General features: G+C 41.4%; 1 protein-coding gene across 2 annotated transcripts in view; it reads left to right on the forward strand.

Annotated features, from left to right (window-relative positions):
* LOC150076451 (uncharacterized) overlaps nt 1-17,065 on the forward strand; it is a 104,915-nt gene that overhangs the window by 79,889 nt on the left and 7,961 nt on the right. For both annotated transcript variants that reach the window (XM_090387451.1, XM_090387452.1), the window contains exon 3: nt 16,933-17,034. In XM_090387451.1, the coding sequence (XP_090243577.1) occupies nt 16,933-17,034 (102 nt within the window). The remainder of the gene's footprint in view (nt 1-16,932; nt 17,035-17,065) is intronic.

A 17,065-nucleotide genomic window follows, 5' to 3' on the forward strand; every position in this document is an offset into this window, starting at 1 on the left:
AGTTAAAAATTTCTACCGATGAAACATGCCAGATTCTTTAAAGGGAAAGTTAATACTAGTCGAGTTTCGCCGATAAGGAATAACCCGGAGTGTGCTCCTGGTTATTCCTTAAATAGAACAAAATGTTTTTCATGAATATTTTATTATGAACACTGTCGTAGAAGGCGAATATTTGTTATAATAGGCATCCGAGTATCCAATCGAAATCTTTTTTTTTTTGGCTTGCTCAGTGGGATAGCCTCATCTCCAGTACTCAGAATGGCAAGTCATCATCGTTCAGATGATTCTCTAAGATGGCAGGCCGTTGGACGACTTGAAACTCAGTCGCAGATGGCACGTTGGCCTAATGTGTCACACAGTGTCGTCTCTGCACTATGGAGGCAGTTTCAGGAGACAGGAAGGCGCCTCCGTAGCCAGGTGGGAAGGAGCAGCAGTGCGTAGCACACGCTTCTTGATTAGACCGGGGTTCGAGCCCGTCACCACCAAATACGGAGGATGCGGAAAGGTCACGAAATGACCACCGCATATCCCGGAGCAATATGGCCTTAGTTGCTAATGCTCCTAAAAACCAAAATAACAAACAGGAGACAGGAACCATTACAGGAAGAGCTGGCCAAAGTAACCCAGCTACGTCAGCCAGACCGCTACCTGGCTCTAACAGTAGGACGAAGCTCTACGATGTTCTATCACCAACTATCTCTTGAAGTTGCTTCAACCACAGGTGAAAATATTTCCAAATGAACTGTGTTAAAAAGCCCAATTCAAGTGGCCTCTACGCAAAGAAGCCAGTGGTTTGTATCCAATTAACCCCAAACCACCGAAGAGCTCGTCGAAACAAGTGCCAAGAACATGTGACTTGGAGCCCTGTTAAATTTCGTACGGTTCTGTTCTCTGATGAGTCTCACATTTTAGCTTATACACAGATGCTAGACGTTATTTCGTCTGGAAACAACGAAGAATGTGGTAACATTCCTCTAACATCAGAGAAAGAGACACTTACGGCGGAGGCGGTGTTCTCGGCTTGGAGCGGAATCAACGAAAGTACCCCCTCTTCATTTTTTGATACGAGTACCAAAACTGCACAGAGGTACCGAGAACAGATCCTTGAACCCTATGTGCGACTTTTTAGGGGTGCGGCTGGCCGAGACCTTCTTTTCATGCACGACAACGCCAGCAGGATCAACAGACTTAAATCCGATCGAACATGTGTGGGACGCCCTTGGGCGTCACATTGCAATTAATGAATCATTGCAATCAATCGTCGCCTCAATAAATCTTATAAACACCCTTATACAGAGGTGGTTCACTGCTGTCAAGCCTGTTTTGATGTTAGATGTCGGGATCATACGCCAAACTGATGTTATTTGGCCATATTTTCAAGTATCTTGTATAGACTTCTATAATGTAACCTTTTTGGTAATTCTCATACAACCGCTATAAATGCCCCTTATACCTGTCAGAAGTTTCTCGTTGTGGCCTCTTTTTATCGTTATTCTATGGTACACCACCATACCAAATTTTGTCCCGCTTCATCTCAAGCTGCAGGAGTTGCACCACGTGTTCTGTTAATTTTGTCGAGCAGTGTATATGCTACTGCTTTAATTTGAGCTTAAACATACAGTACTTCCACATAGAAGTCGTACTGTATTAAAAAAAATTTGCTGTAAAAAAATGATCTCAATTTTTCTACACGTCTATTCATATATAGATATATATGTAGAAAAACACACACACACATCTATATTTCCTCACATATTTCGTAAATCAATATATAAGGTAATTGAACTGATCAGATGGCGCACTGCCTTTCCATCTTTTAAATCTGTCTAAACGTGTATTGCTCAATGAAAGTCACATCGAGTGTTCTAGATATACTAGTCTACAGCATATTAGGTCAACAGATAGCTGCACTGATGAAATCGGACCTGACTGTAAACAACAAGCGAAATTTGGAATGGTAATCCAAGAGCGAAAAGTTGTTGAAACTGTAGTAGTACAACTGTCAATAAATTAGAAAGAAGGAGAACCTCTTCGCATTTGATTTCAAGTCTACAAATACGGTTTTGCACGAGGAAGAAATAAAAATATATGAGAAGCAATAAACGCGCAAAAAGAAAGAAAAGTTAGTTCGGCAACTTTGAAGTTCTGTTTATAAGCTCTACTTTGTACAGATGATAGCTAGATAATGTACGTTCTAATAGGTTCAGAAGAGTGTGACTGCAGAGGATATTTCAGAAGGAACAGCGTCTGCGGAAGTGTTTACAGTGAACGTAGAAACTTAACGTTTGTGAGATAAGGAGTAGACTGAGTCAGCCGCAGATAACAGCAGAGATAATCCTTGGAACAATCGAACAGCTATTAGATTGAAAGCTGACAGACAGGCTAGAGAACACTAATTTTGCAAGAGATATTGTAGAAATGAAACAAGCCTGCTGTGAAAAATATTTAGATATTATTAACTTAGCAGTAATAAGAATAGTTATATTCACTCCTTTGGAGAAGTCTGCGTTCAATTCCCGTTGACGACTACAGAATACAGAATTTTTAAAATCGTCTTCAATCGATGTTGTAGTTAGCCCATTTCAGGCGGGGAGGGGGTTAGGGTTTCTCCGTGTTTTTCAGCCCGCTCAACGTGAAAAACGGTCGGGAACACTCTTCTGAAGACATAATACACTTATATGGATATCATTTACAAATGGTAGCCGTTAACATAATAATAAAGAATGAAAATGTCGACGTAAAACTGAACAAAAAAAATTTAAAAAAAAAAGAGTTTTGTCTTCACTTTTCAACTCTAAATCAAAGTTGCGTTGTAACTGTTACAGCTTGATTAAAACGCACGGAAAGATCTCTCCCTTCCTCTCCATGTTATTAACGATTCAGGCGAAGGGAGTAGAGTTCTACTCCTCACTAGAATCGTCACTAACATGAGTCTTCATGGCAGTGACGATTACCTCAGTAAATTGACATTTCTCAGATATGGCCTCATTTCCGTGCAATTGGTTACGTTAGCAGGGTAACGTAAGAAGACTTTCGTTGATCGAGAACATGAAAAGGGCGGATTCCCCTTTCTTCTTTGTGGAACCAACCAGAAATATCACGGTCACCTGAAAATGTTGCAGTTTACACCTCTAAACTGGAGAAACTGCAGTTAACAGTCATTCTCTAGCGTCAGTGAAATCTCACTGCATTAGTCTAAATGTCTCCTAGTTATTGGACGAAATGTTCCATTGAAGGCAGATTGACTAGAGAGGATGGACGCATTCTGTGGTTGCTATGCTCACTCGATGTAATGTCAATGGACTTTTTATATTGGAAAGAGTTTTTTTATTTTTAAGGCACATCGACGACTTAGGCCATATATTATGGTATTATGGTATGGTAGAAGCAAATGGTGCAAGAAAGCAAGCTTATACAGCATCAGCCAAAAAAAAAAAAAAACCTTCCCATTTCACCCACCCATTCCCTCCAAAGGTTTGTCTAGTTCTGAATTTATTTAAGCTGTCAACTTCCACAATGACAGATCGAAGTTTTTCCCAGCAATAAACCACCCGCTGGCAAAAGGCAAATTTCCACACATTTATTCCACAACTGTCTTTATTCCACAATTTTGAATTTATGTCCCCTCAGGCGATTAATCTGGGCAAGAGGAAGAATCCCATCAGCATTGAGCTGGCTCAAACCAATCAAGGCCTTATAGTAATAGCCATATAGGGTAAGGAAGCCAGAAACTTTTTCTGCATTGGCCAAAAAAAAAATTATCAAGGTCGCCTCTGCGGTGTCTGGTTGCCAAGCTCTACACCTCACATATCAGAGTCTTTCCTCATATGGTCGCCCTTTTGCCGATCTCACCATTCGAGTTCCTCATCTTTGGACCCTTTCAAGAAGCTCAATGTCTTTTTTCAGATAAGGCCTCCATACTTGAACACAATATTCCAAAGGTCTTACAGTTGCCTTATACTGTGGGATTAGGACCTCCCTATCTCTACAGGATAATGTTCGATAAATCATCGATAGGACACCATAGGCTTTCCTGGATGCCTGAGTACACTGCTCAGAAAACTTAATATCTGCTCGTATTATAATTCACAGATCCGTTTTTAATGTTTGTAAATTGCGCATCTTCTGTGGTGGTTGATTTTCCCTTTTTCTGGACGAAAAGCCCAAATTTCCGGGAGAAAACCGTGCTGTTCACTGAGACCAACTAATCCAGGCACGTTGTGAAAAAGGTGCATAAAAATTCTTCATGTCATATACGGGATTCGAACTCGGGTCTTTTCTACCCGGTGTGGGGAGAACGACGATTCTATTCAGGGGCTTTGGAAAGAGTGAATACTGTTTCATTGGTTTGGAAAGAGTGTATACTCCTTCAGAGGTTGCACTTCGCGAATTATTTACAGGATATGCTAAAAAGACTCGTCCATCTTGTTTCCACATCTACTCACAAAAGCCATTTGAGTATTTGTCTTTGTCTTCTAAATGTTAATATTTTCTTTGACAGCTTGCGATGAAACGAACTCTTGTGTATGGTTATTAGGATGAAAGAAAAGCTGTGCGAGTTGATCTATATGCTCAAGGAATTCACAAGTTGATTATTGGGATCCTCATTATAAATTACAAATCGGTGTAGTTTAAGTGAACAACGAAATATTTATAATTAAATATATTAAAATTCTGGAGGTGGAGGAAGGAGGCATACTTGTTGGTATTTGTTTTTTCGTATCTTTTATACTTTCTCAAAATCTGTTTTCTACTATGCTTTCGGTTAAATATTCAATTTAAACAGTAACATTTTTAGAATAAATTCTGAAAGATGTACTAAAAGTCTCAATTTACCTACAGAAATTTGAAAAAAAAAAGCATATTTCTTTAATACCACTAATAGAGGCTCGTTGACGTACTTGCCTACTTATGAATGAGTGTCTTATCCCTATTCTAAGCTTACAAACGAACATTTCTTAAAGTTTGGGGGTTAGAACTATCGAAGGAGTTGAAATAATTAGAAAATGTTACGCAAAATTGGAATTTTCTTAGAACGTTAGTGTAGTTAATTAGAAAATGTTACGCAATAAATAATTAGAAAATGTTACGCAAAATTGGAATTTTCTTAGAACGTTAGTGTAGTTAATGAAGTTTGGTTGGTGACGGGAACCCTATAACGAACCCCTGCACTCAGCCATATTTTGCTGTTGATAAATAAAATATGTGATTTGATTTTGCAGTCTTCTCGAATAACAAATTTTGATCAACCCTTAACGAGTTAGCCACACGTTCTGTTTGCAAGCACCGGAAACTTAGGTCAGTGTGCTATAATTGACCCTTATTGTCGGTCACTGATAACATAAGGGCGACTACTAATAAGGAGGATACATAGCCTGGAAACTTCATACACACAGCATTCGATAGGACCTTTTCAATTTATTTAATTCCTAATAAAATCCACGATATAATTAATTCATAACTAAAAGTTAATTAAACTCATATAAATAGTAATACTAATCATGTATTTTTATTGTAGTACTGTATATATAGCCTCGCATCTTACCATTACTTTTAGTAGGAATAGGCAAAATTATACAAAGATCCTCCTTGATCCACAGAACGCACAGTGATTGCAATCCAAATCGTGAAAAATAACCTGGGTTAGACTCTCATAAAGATAAAGAGAACTTCTACAGGCTTTATTCATTCTCTGGCCTAATTAGTGGTTCCTTAACGGGGATTCGAAGTTTATCTGCACGGATACTCGGGTTTTTCATTTTTATTCAGCAAAATCTAAAACAGCTAACAGAAACAACCGAGTTAACGTATGAAGCATCAACAAAAATTATTATGCAATCTACTTTAAATATTACATACACTTACTGGCCAAAAATTAGGAACCTCTATTCAGAGGGAGTATTTTGATCATTATTCCATCAGGATATTTATAAACTGTTGGGGTCTGTAGAGAACTGAGAAGGCGAACGGCCCATTTCCAATGTATCCCAGACATTCGCAACCAAATTCAGATCTGAGGGATTAGGCAGTCAGGGTACATGTTGCAACTCTTGTAAATGTTCCGCAATTTTTTGATAGGATAGTTGTTGTCATCTTGATAGAATCCACTGTAATCCCGGCAAAAAAAGCATTGCATGGTGAAGTTGATCGAATGGGACAGAAAGATATTAAGTGGAGGCAATGCGCCTTTCTAAATGTATGATCGGACCCAGTCCATACCAACAGAACATACTCCATACCGTGAGGCCACATCCAGCCGCTTCAGCAGTGGACACGAGATAGTCTGTATGCATGGCTTCATGAGGTTCACACTACACTTTCTCCCGTTGTTGAAAAAAGCAAAAAACGGTGCTCATTACAATGTAATTTTATGCTCAACAATGTGGCTTCATTACATTGACTTTTTTCTACTGATCATCTATTACTTTCATTTGCAGGAAATGTCTTTCGATGGAGCAAACGCTCCAGATAAAAAGCATGTTCAACTCAGCTCCATATACTGTCATTTAATGTGGAAGAGATAATTGAAATAATTAATGAGTCACCCAGCGATTTTCACATGAAATATTATTTCTCCTATCCTTGTAATTCAGCCACTATTTGTTTTAAGATACAAAACTCATCAGAAAGATCATCAACATTGATAGCGTTTATATTAAAATGTTCAGGACCAAATTATTTAAACAAAAAATTCAAAAGATGCCAGAACACGACTCCACTAGGAACAGAGAAGGCGATTAATTTCAATTAATTTCATAGAACGAAGAGCTAAAATAGACCTAAAGCGGTCTGCTTCATATTTTACGTTTTAATGGAAAAATTTACAGATCTTTTCTGTACATCTGCTTTGATTTCAATAAATGAAATTATTTTCGTGCTTCGGAAGTTGTAGTAACTTGTTGGTCCATACTGAATAGCTAAAGTAAAATTCTGCATCACACAAATACCAAAGAACATTTTTCGCATTCATTTTGAAAGAAATTAAGAAAAATGTTGAATTTTACATTCGTTAATGAAGGGGCTTACGGATTTTTAAATTTTAAGGACTTATTCATTTCGTGAAAACTATTAATCACTGGGACAGCGTAAAATGCGTGTTACCGTGTTATGGTAAACGTTTGCAACTGGAATGCAAGAATTAATCATTCTGCGAGAATTAACCATTCTCAAAGAATGACTGATTTGGTTACACGAACAGCGTAAGCGCAGAAATCTTTATATTTCTTTGACACATGAATTTCATATTCTAATGGTCACTGCATTTTTGGACTGAAGTTAAATGAAATTAATCTCTTTATAATGTCCTCGCAACTAGTGTATTGAATATTATTACTGTTCTTCCACGCTGTATAGACCTTTGCGCAGAGTAGAGTGGGTTTAGTGTCAAACTGCACCAGGGGTTTCCCCCCATCTCCGCCTAGTATACTTTGTAGGTGTGAAACAGAACACTGTTAATGCCAGAGGTTTAGAAGTGTATGGATATTGTAAATGTGTAGTGTCGTGTACCGTTGTTCCTCTGGTCATTTAGCCGCTGGGCCCCTAATGTGATCCAACGTTGCCCCACTCCGCCCCGTGGAGGCAGACCAGGTACACCAATATTATAGTTATTTACTCTGGCAGGTCCTGCCACCTAATTTCCTGAGATTTCAGGAAATTAGGGGAATGCTGAAGTTGGAAAAGCCAAAAACTGGAGTTCGCGGTTAATTTGACATGTTTAAATTTAGACGTGTGGGGCATTCGCTTGCATACAGATAGATTGAGGAGGTAGACTGAAGACTGGGGGGAAAAGACAGAAGTATGGGGACGTTACGGAAAGCGACCCCAATCAGTCAGTGAGGCAGGCCCATGCCTCACCAGAAGAAGTGGGGGGAGAGGGAAGGAGAGGAGATAGATCTCATCTCCTCTCCTCTCCTCTCCCCGCTAGGGGTGAGGGGTTACAGGTACCACGCAAGGGAGCGTGATACAAATCGCGAGATGGCGCTGGCAGCAGAGCTGCAGGTTGTCAAGGTCGGTGCAGAGTCCAGATCACGTAAGTGTTGTATCCGGTTAAGACATCGTTCCTGCCACAAAGGTCGCGTCCAGGTTGTACTATCAGCTTTGTTGCTAGGCTTAGTTTGGTCGTGGGTGGATATATACCTCGGTTGCTACTGGAGGGACATTCGACGTCAGAATTATGTCTTAATTGAGTGGGAAGGTTTTTCGTCTCTCGAAGAGATCGTGGGCAAATATCTTGAAGGCATTGTAGTGACTTTCATCACTCAGGATGTGATGTTCCTGGTCTAACGGCGGGTAATGTATTTTTGTTATTAGTTGACATCTGAGATCTTCATATAGTTCACATCTGTACATTAGGTGCTCCCAACTTTCAGGGAGTCCACAGTGACATAGTGGATTGTTAGTGATGCCTAGGATGGATAGTTTCTCCCTAATTGGTCCGTGTACTGTTAGCAGGAAGGTAGCATGTAGACCTGAGAAAAACCAATGTGGAGACTTTGGGTAGGTCCTTTCGACATTGGGTATGAATTTCCTGGTGATGTTTCCCTTGGTGGAATTGGTCCAGCGGTCCTGCCATATTCGCATTAGGTGAGTATCAAGTCGTCTTTTCTGAATCGTGAGGGTGTTTGTTGGGTCCATGGTATAGGCAAGGCAAGTTACTGTTCTGCCTTTTGCGAGGTTATACATTAGGCCTGTCCGGACAATCTCCAGGTCATGGAGGAGAGCACCGTGCAGCACTTGTAGGGCGTAGGTGCTGACCGTGCAGTATCCCCTAGATATAGTCAGCAGTATGGAGCGCTGTATCGTGTCAAGTTTCTTTCTCTTCGTCGCCGTTATTGTTTTGTGGTACCATATGCTGGAGGCATAGCTGATGATTGGCATAAAGGCAAGGACCTTATAGAGCAAAGACAGTGTGCGGCGTTTAAGGCCCCAGTCTCTTCGGGTGATTCTATTGACCATGGCCATGTAATTTCTGATCTTCGTTTGGATGTATTTGAAGTAGGGAGTGAATGTCAGATTCCTGTCCAGGACAATCTCCAGGTGCTTCATTTGCTCTATTAGGCGGATTGTTGTTCCCTGTATTTTTATTTGTGAGGGCCTCCTAATATTTAGGTTCCCTTTGAGCAGTAAGGAGCTAGTTTTTGTTGATGAAATGTGAAGGAAGTTATGATTTGCCAATTTCTGCATGGTAGTAAGGGCTGCGTTGGCCATTGCTGCTAGTTGTTGTCGAGAGTCCGCTGCGAGGGTGAGTACCAAATCATCCGCATATGCCTGTGAATGTACGTTTTGAAGGTCGTAGTTTAGGAATTCATCTAGGACAATATTCCACATTAGGGGCCCCAGGACAAAGCCATGTGGACAACCTCTATAGACCTGTCGCGAGATCTGACTGTAGGAAGTTCTTACTATGATTTTCCTCTGAGAAAGGTAGCTTCGGATGCAGTCATAAAAGTTCTTTGGAAGGTTGGCGGTGCGAAGTCTGGCCAGGACGCTTGACCACTAAAGTGAGTCAAACGCCCCAGCAAAGTCAATGAAGATGACTAAAAAGTATTTTTTTATCCGTGTTTTGTGCGGCAGTGATGAACGCTTAAAGAGCGTTCAGTGTGGACAAGCCTTTGCGGAATCCATATTAGTTTGGAGATTGAAGTTCGGCTGAATTATAATGGTTTTCAATACGTTGATGGATCAGGAGTTCCAATAGCTTGCTAAGGACAGTAAGGAGGGCAATAGGTCTGTAGGATTTTGACTGGCCTTGTGGTTTTGTCGGATTTTTGAGGATCAGTCTGACGTTTGCTGTTTTCCAGTCCATCTGGAATTGGCCTGTTTGTAGCCAGTGGTTAAAGAGTCGCAGGACAGGTTGTGTGGTATATTCTATTGTCTTCTTGATGATTTCAGGTTCAATAAGGTCTAGGCCTGGGTATTTCCTTGTTCTGATTTTAGAGGCAGCAGTGTTGAGCTCCTCCAAAGTGAAGGGTGGTTCCAGTTGTTGGTTGTTATAGGCCTCATTTTTTGTTTGTAGTTGCATCTGCCTTTGGGTACCTGGTATTACCTGCGTTTTGAAGATGGTGTCTAGGATGTTATTGACTGAGCTGTGCCAGGTGATGGTCATATTTCCTTGGGTAGTTTTGGTTGATGCAGTGCAGAAATCATTGTGCAGATAGCACAGTGATTACAATCACCATTCTGCCACCACTGGTTGGAAAATGTCTGAGTTCGAATCACGCTAGGGATTTTAAGGGCTTTTTTCCCCAGTGTGGTAGAATTAGTCGATCTCAAGTAAAAGTTGCAAAATAACATTATTTGAAGGAGTTAGGACCATCTGTCTTCTCATTATTATTATGACTTTTTCTCTTTATGGTATTTTTTGCCATTCAGTGACGGTACTGGTATCAACTGCATGGGGGTGGTTAGTTGTGTCCGGTTACTATTATTACTGTTAGTGGTGGTCGAGAAACTCTCTGACTATCGTACAGGTGTTCAGGATTGCAGCTTTCTGGAGTTCCATGTAAGTGATCTCTTGTAGGCCTCTTGCTGCTAGGTGCTTATGGAAGCTGTTTGCCACCACGCTGTTAGGTGAAACGGTGATCGGGATGATTATTAGGTGTTCCAAATGCTACATTTCCTTGACATCCTGTCTTAGGTCTCTGCACTTCCTGATCTTTTCCTCGTAGGTTTTCTGGATGTTTCTGGTAGTAGTAGTAGTAGTGGCATGTGATGCAAGAAAGCAAGTGTATGAGCTTATGCAGCATCAGCCAAAAAAAAAAAAAAAAAAAAAAATCACACCATTCCCTCCAAATGCCTGTCCAGTTCCTCGTTAAATTTATTCAACCTATCAACTTCCACAACGACAGATGGAAGTTTGTTCCAGCAATTAACCACCGGCTGGCTAAAGGCAAATTTCCGCACATCTATTCTACATCTGTCCTTTCTTAATTTAAATTTATGCCCTCTTAGGTTCGTAATCTGAACAAGTGGAAGGATCCCATCAGAATTCAGCGTGCTGAACCCATTCAAGGCCTTATACACCTCACTCAGATCACCGCACAGGTGCCTAGTCTCCAGCCACTGCAATTTGCAGAACTTAAGCCTCTCTTGATAAGAGGATCCCTTCATTCCCCTCACCAATCTTGTTGCCCTTCTCTGTACACGCTCAAGTAAATCTACATCCTTCCTAAAATGAGGCCTCCAGACCTGTACGCAGTACTCAAGGCGGGGCCTGACCATTGCCTTATACAGAGGGATAATCACCTCCTTTTCCCTGCTGGCAAAATTCCTATATATATCATTGACAAAACCCCATGACCTGCCCTGGAAGCCTGTCTGCATTGCTCAGAAAACTTCATATCTGACTGCACAATTACTCCCAGGTCTTTTTCATATTCTACCACCTTAAGTGTAGTACCACACAGTTGGTACGTTTCTCTGGGGTTACTTTTACACACATGCAGTACTTTGCATTTGTCAAAGTTAAACTTCAGTTGCCACTTCTTAGCCCATCTGTCCAAATAATCTAGATCCTGTTACAGTAGCACACTGCCATTACTGTCATTAACAACCCTGCCAACTTTGTATCATCTGCAAACTTCAACACTAAGCCTGATATATACCTTCATCAATATCATTGATAAATATACAAAACAACAGTGGACCGAACACCGAACCCTGTGGGACTCCACTAATAACATTAGTCCACGAAGAGCACCACCCATTGATTACCACCCTCTGTCTTCTCCCACTTAAGCACTATGTTGATCAGGTAGGTAGCCATTTTCTTGTCGATTAGAGTTGTCTGGTTTGTTGTGCGGGAGCGTCTTGTCCGTTATTATGGCTCGGTCCCAGTGTAGTTTGTGCGTAGGAGTCTCTAGTACGGCTTCTGGTGTATTATCCTGACGACTTTGTCGTGTCTATCAGTGTACTCCGTCTCGGTGATCACCCTGCATCCGGCGGTGATGTGCTGGATTATTTCTGGGGAAAAGTAGCATAGTTGCCATGTGTCATCTGCCACTCCTGCGTCCTTGGCAATGTATTTCCTGGCGTTGATCCTAACCTTGGAAGACCAACATGAATCCTTCGGTCCCGGCGAAGAGCCTCCGCTCGTGTCTTTCGTCGGAATTATTAATATTACTGTTGCTATTAATATTACTGTAAAAAGACAGTAGAACTCGCCCCTGACCTGATGCTAAATCTTTACAACAAATGCCTCCAGACAGGAGCCTTCCCAACATCTTGGAAGGTTGCCAATGTTAAACTTATCCTAAAAAATCCTTCCAAGTCGCCTATCCTCCCAGACTCTTACAGGCCTATAGCCTTGCTCTCCGTGGTCAGCAAGCTCTTCGAGCGCCTATTACATGCTCGTCTCCAACATCACTACAATACTGCAGGACTAGCAACGCCCAACCAGTTCGGCTTTCGACAGGGTCATTCTGCCATAGATGCCCACCAGCACCTCCTGGGGAAAATGGAAAACTGCAACAGAAAATACTTCTTGGTGATCTCTGTGGACTTCGCTGGGGCATTCGACACACTTTGGTGGCCAAGCGTCCTGGCCAGACTCAGAGCTGCAAATCTTCCCAGTAACCTCTATCAGACTTTACAGAACTACCTATCCAACAGATTCATAGTAGTGAATGCGCCCTATCAAACCCTCTCTAGAAGCATCCACCGGGGCTGCCCGCAGGGTTCAGTCCTGGGACCATTCCTATGGAACATCGTCTTGGACAGCTTCCTCGTCTCGGACCTCGGAGAAGTGGATGCTCAAGCATTTGCCGATGACCTCATTCTCTCCGTCTCGGCGAACTCAAGGGCAAAACTGGAAGAATCTGCAAACCTGGCCTTGGAGCTACTGCAGAACTGGGCAAAACAGAATCACCTGAGAATATCACCAGAAAAAACCAACTCAGCCTTGCTGAAAGGGAACTTGGACCTACGACGGCCTCCTCAAATTAAGATAAACCAGAGGACAATAAAATTCTCCAAACAACTCAAGTATCTAGGGGTCATCCTTGACCACAACCTATCCTTCAAAGACCACCTACAAAACATCCGAACCAAGATTAGGAAATATGCTGCCCTTGTTGCTAGGGTGGCTCGAAGGGACTGGGGCCTTGGCCGGCGTACGCTACATATCTTCTACAAAGCCATATTCATACCTATCATCACATATGCCTCTGGTGTATGGTATCACAAGGCTACTACCGCAGTCAACCGACGTATCATCAACTCAACCCAAAGGTCGATTCTACTATTTACTTCTCGTGCCTGCAGCACGGTGAGCACCCACGCTTTACAGGTCTTGACCGGAGTCCTCCCCCTTGATCTGGAGATTGTGGGCAAAGGTTTACTTTACCATCTTGCAAAGGACACCTCAAGGACCTGTCTCGGACATACAACTGACCCAGCAAATAACCGCACCGCTGAAAAGAAGAGGCTCTACGCTCACCTGCTGCAGGTGTGGCAAGAGAGATGGACAAACTCCCATACAGGGGAGAAAACCAGAAAGTTTATACCTGACGTCAGCAGGGTCTACCCTAAGTTCCCAACGTGGTTCTCACCTGGACTCCATGCAGCATACCTTCTCACCGGACATGGCGCCATCAATGCCAAACTTTGCCTTTTGGGAATTGAAGAGGACCCTACCTGTGTTTGTGGTGGTCTAGAGAGCTGGCAACATCTAATGTATGATTGCCAGCTTTATGACGACCTCCGCAACATCTTAATAACAAAGATCCTATATTGTCCTAGAGGACGGGAACACAACATACTGGAAGCAAAACAAGAGTACCTGGCTTTCTCCTGCTACGCCCAAGAGCTCTTCGCAAGAAGACGAGTGCTCGCTGCAGTGGAGCAGAACTGAACCCTATACATGACAACCAGGAATAACTGAACCTACTTAATAAAGGACAAGAGCTGACTTGACTTGACTTAACTGGACGGGACCTTGTCCCATGAGTGATTTCCCAAATGAGAACACCAATGCCACTGAAGACCAACTGCAGCTTGCTGCTCGCCATCTTGGCTCTCAAACCATGCAAGGACCTCAAGATAGGACCTCACCTCCTTGCCGCTCCCCTCTTCGCCTGGTGGGGCATGGGCCTGCTCCGCCGATTATCTGGGGTCGCCTTCTCTATCGTCCCCATATTTCTGTCTTTTCCCCCCAGCCTTCTGTCTCCCCCACCTCTACCTAATATGCAAGTGTATACCCCACATAACTTAAAATTTAATAATGACTAAATTTAATTGCGTTCACACTGAACTCATTTGGCCTTTCTACATAATTTTCTTAACCCCCACTGAGCGAAAATTTCGTTTTATTATATATATATATATATATATATATATATTTTTTTTTTTTTTTTAAGGTCCTAGCCACTGAAATCTCAGGAAATTAGGTGGCAGGACCTGCCAGAGTAAATATTTCAATACTAGTGTACCTGGTCTGCCTCCACGAGGCATAGTGTGGACAACGTTGGGCCCCAGCAGGGGTCTAGCGGCTAAATGGCCAGAGGAACAACGATACACAACACTACACTCATACAATATCCATACACTTTTAAATCTCTGGCCTTTACAGTGAACTGTTACACCCACAATGAAAGCAACGCGGAGATGGGGGAAACCCCTGGTGCCGTTAGACACGAACACACTATACACTATACACTATTACTGTTGCTCTTACATTATTTCTGCCTGATTAACGGGTTCCACCCCGTTACACAGGATCGTTGTTATAACCTGGTGTTGCTGTTGATCTTGGAACTCTGACTATCCTACAGGTGTTCAGGATTGCGACTTTCTGAAGTTTCTTGTAGGTGTTCTGTGGAAGACCTATTGCTGCTAGGCTATTATGCGTAGGATCTTTGGCATCATACCGGTGGTTGACACGATGATTAGGATGGCTTTACTTCTTGCATATGACACATCTCTTTCATCTCCTGTTTTTTAGGTTCGTGTACTCCCTCAGCTTTTTCTCATGGGTTTTCTGGAGATTGCTAGTTGGGCACCGCTATATCAATCAGATAAGTAACCTTTTCCTTCTTGCCGACAAGGGTTATGTCCTGTCCGTTTTGCGAGATTGTCTTTTCCGTTATTATGGCGCGTTCTCAGTACGGCTTGCGAGTTGGGGTCTTTAGTACTGCCTGGGGTTCGTACTTGTAATACGGTACATTTTCTTTCATCAACTGGTATTTCTTCGCTAGCTTCTAGTGTATTATCTCCTGGTTACCTGGTCATCTCTAAGACAGTACTCTGTCTGAGTGATCACCTTGCGTACTGCGGTGATGTGTTGGATAGTTTCTGAGGCAAGGTGACATCGTCGGCATTTGTCATCTAACACTCCGGGCTCCTTGGGCCACATAATGGCCCAATAGCAGAAAGGATTCAACTACTGGCTCTCTTGTCAGGATCTTGTACATCATTGGGAAATATGCTGAAAGGTTACAGTCATCTCTTTTTTTTTTTTTTTTTTTGGCATTCAAGGAATGCTTTGCCAGTATATTGCGACACATCATACGATTGTTATGGGAGCTTAATACAGAACTATACTGCACACTTAGCGGGATCACATTCTTTGCAAATGATCACATCTGCACGCAGGTGGGTGGATGTGTTTGCACGACAGTAAGAGACCTCACATGGCTCATACTGTCATCGAGCTAGCATTAATATCAAATGTGTTCCTCATCCGTCCTACAGCCCTAACCTTGCACCCTGTGATATTTTTTTCCAAAGTTAAAATAAAGAACCGCGAGGAAACGTTTCCAGTCGTCAGAAGTTGTAAAGACATCAGAGGCGATTCTCAAACTCGTATCAAAAAATGGCTTTCACCATGTTTTTGAAGAATGGCATAAACTTTGTAATAAGTGCATTTCATCAAATGGGGGCTACTTTGAAAAGGACCATCAAAATATGAATGATTGATAAAAGTACATTGTGAAAAAAAAATTATGATCATTCTTTATTGAATAGTCCTCTTGAGATCTGGATTCATAACTATTCTGCTGCTTTATCCCGTGTGAAAATGTGCACAAAAATGATATGTTATTCCCATATCATATTCTTTTCTGAAATTTCTGAAAGTTTCGAACTTTTTAATGAACATGCACAAAACGGTTGACTAGCTCTCAAAACGCTTAAATTGTAAATATGATTCTAATATTTCTGAATAAGGTGTTCGGTGATAACGTTCATTAAAATTTACTAGAAAGTATAAATAAACAGACCAAACCAAGATACTAATCTTTACTTGAGTAAATTCCATTTTTTGAAATAGGACCTAGGCAACTCAGAACAATACGAGTCAGTACGCGAATGAAATAACGTTGAAGAAAATCCAATGAAAGAACTGAATTTCTGCTTTAGGATTATCTATCTCACGGTTCTCAAAGTGTGGTCAGCGAACCCCTGGGGATCCCTGAGACCCTTTCAGAGGGTCCGCGAGGTCAAAACTATTTTCATAATAATACTAAGACTTTGGGGTCCTCAATAATTTTTAAGAGTGTAAAGGGGTCCTGAGACCAAAACGTTTGAGAGCCGCTGATCTATCTCAATCCCACTTGAAAAGTCGTGAATAAGTTAAGTTCCTTGTACCCAGCCGTTTCCATTTATTTCAGTACTTTATGTATTATACAATAATATACCGGTACATAAATAACAATTGTTGTTAATATTTTTAAGTGTTTTAGGAAGCTTAACATGCAACTCACTTAATGAATATAAGGTTCCGATTGTCGTAGGAGACTCAACAGATTGTTAATGTATAGGAGATCAATGTCATGTTATGCTTGCTATAACAACAAAAAAGAACCAATCATACATTTATTTGTTCAAATGGTATCTGTGCAAATAAGTCTAATGACAGTTAATGTCCTTGAAAGTAGGTGTTGCTTTATTGCCAAAAATTTTACTTATTGCCTTTTATTTATTTTTTTTTTCTTTTAGAAAAAGAGAGAAAAATAATGAACGAAGACGGATTCATCATACCGAAATGCATTTCATATTTACTTGCTGATAATATTATAGCTAAAGATGCCTGGCTAGACAGTAAGTAAACAAGTTTTAGTCTATATATCTT

This window comes from Mastigoproctus giganteus, chromosome 13 (genome assembly GCF_048544385.1).
Source record: "Mastigoproctus giganteus isolate SK-2022 chromosome 13, ASM4854438v1, whole genome shotgun sequence".
NCBI classification, from domain to species: Eukaryota; Metazoa; Arthropoda; class Arachnida; order Uropygi; family Thelyphonidae; genus Mastigoproctus; species Mastigoproctus giganteus.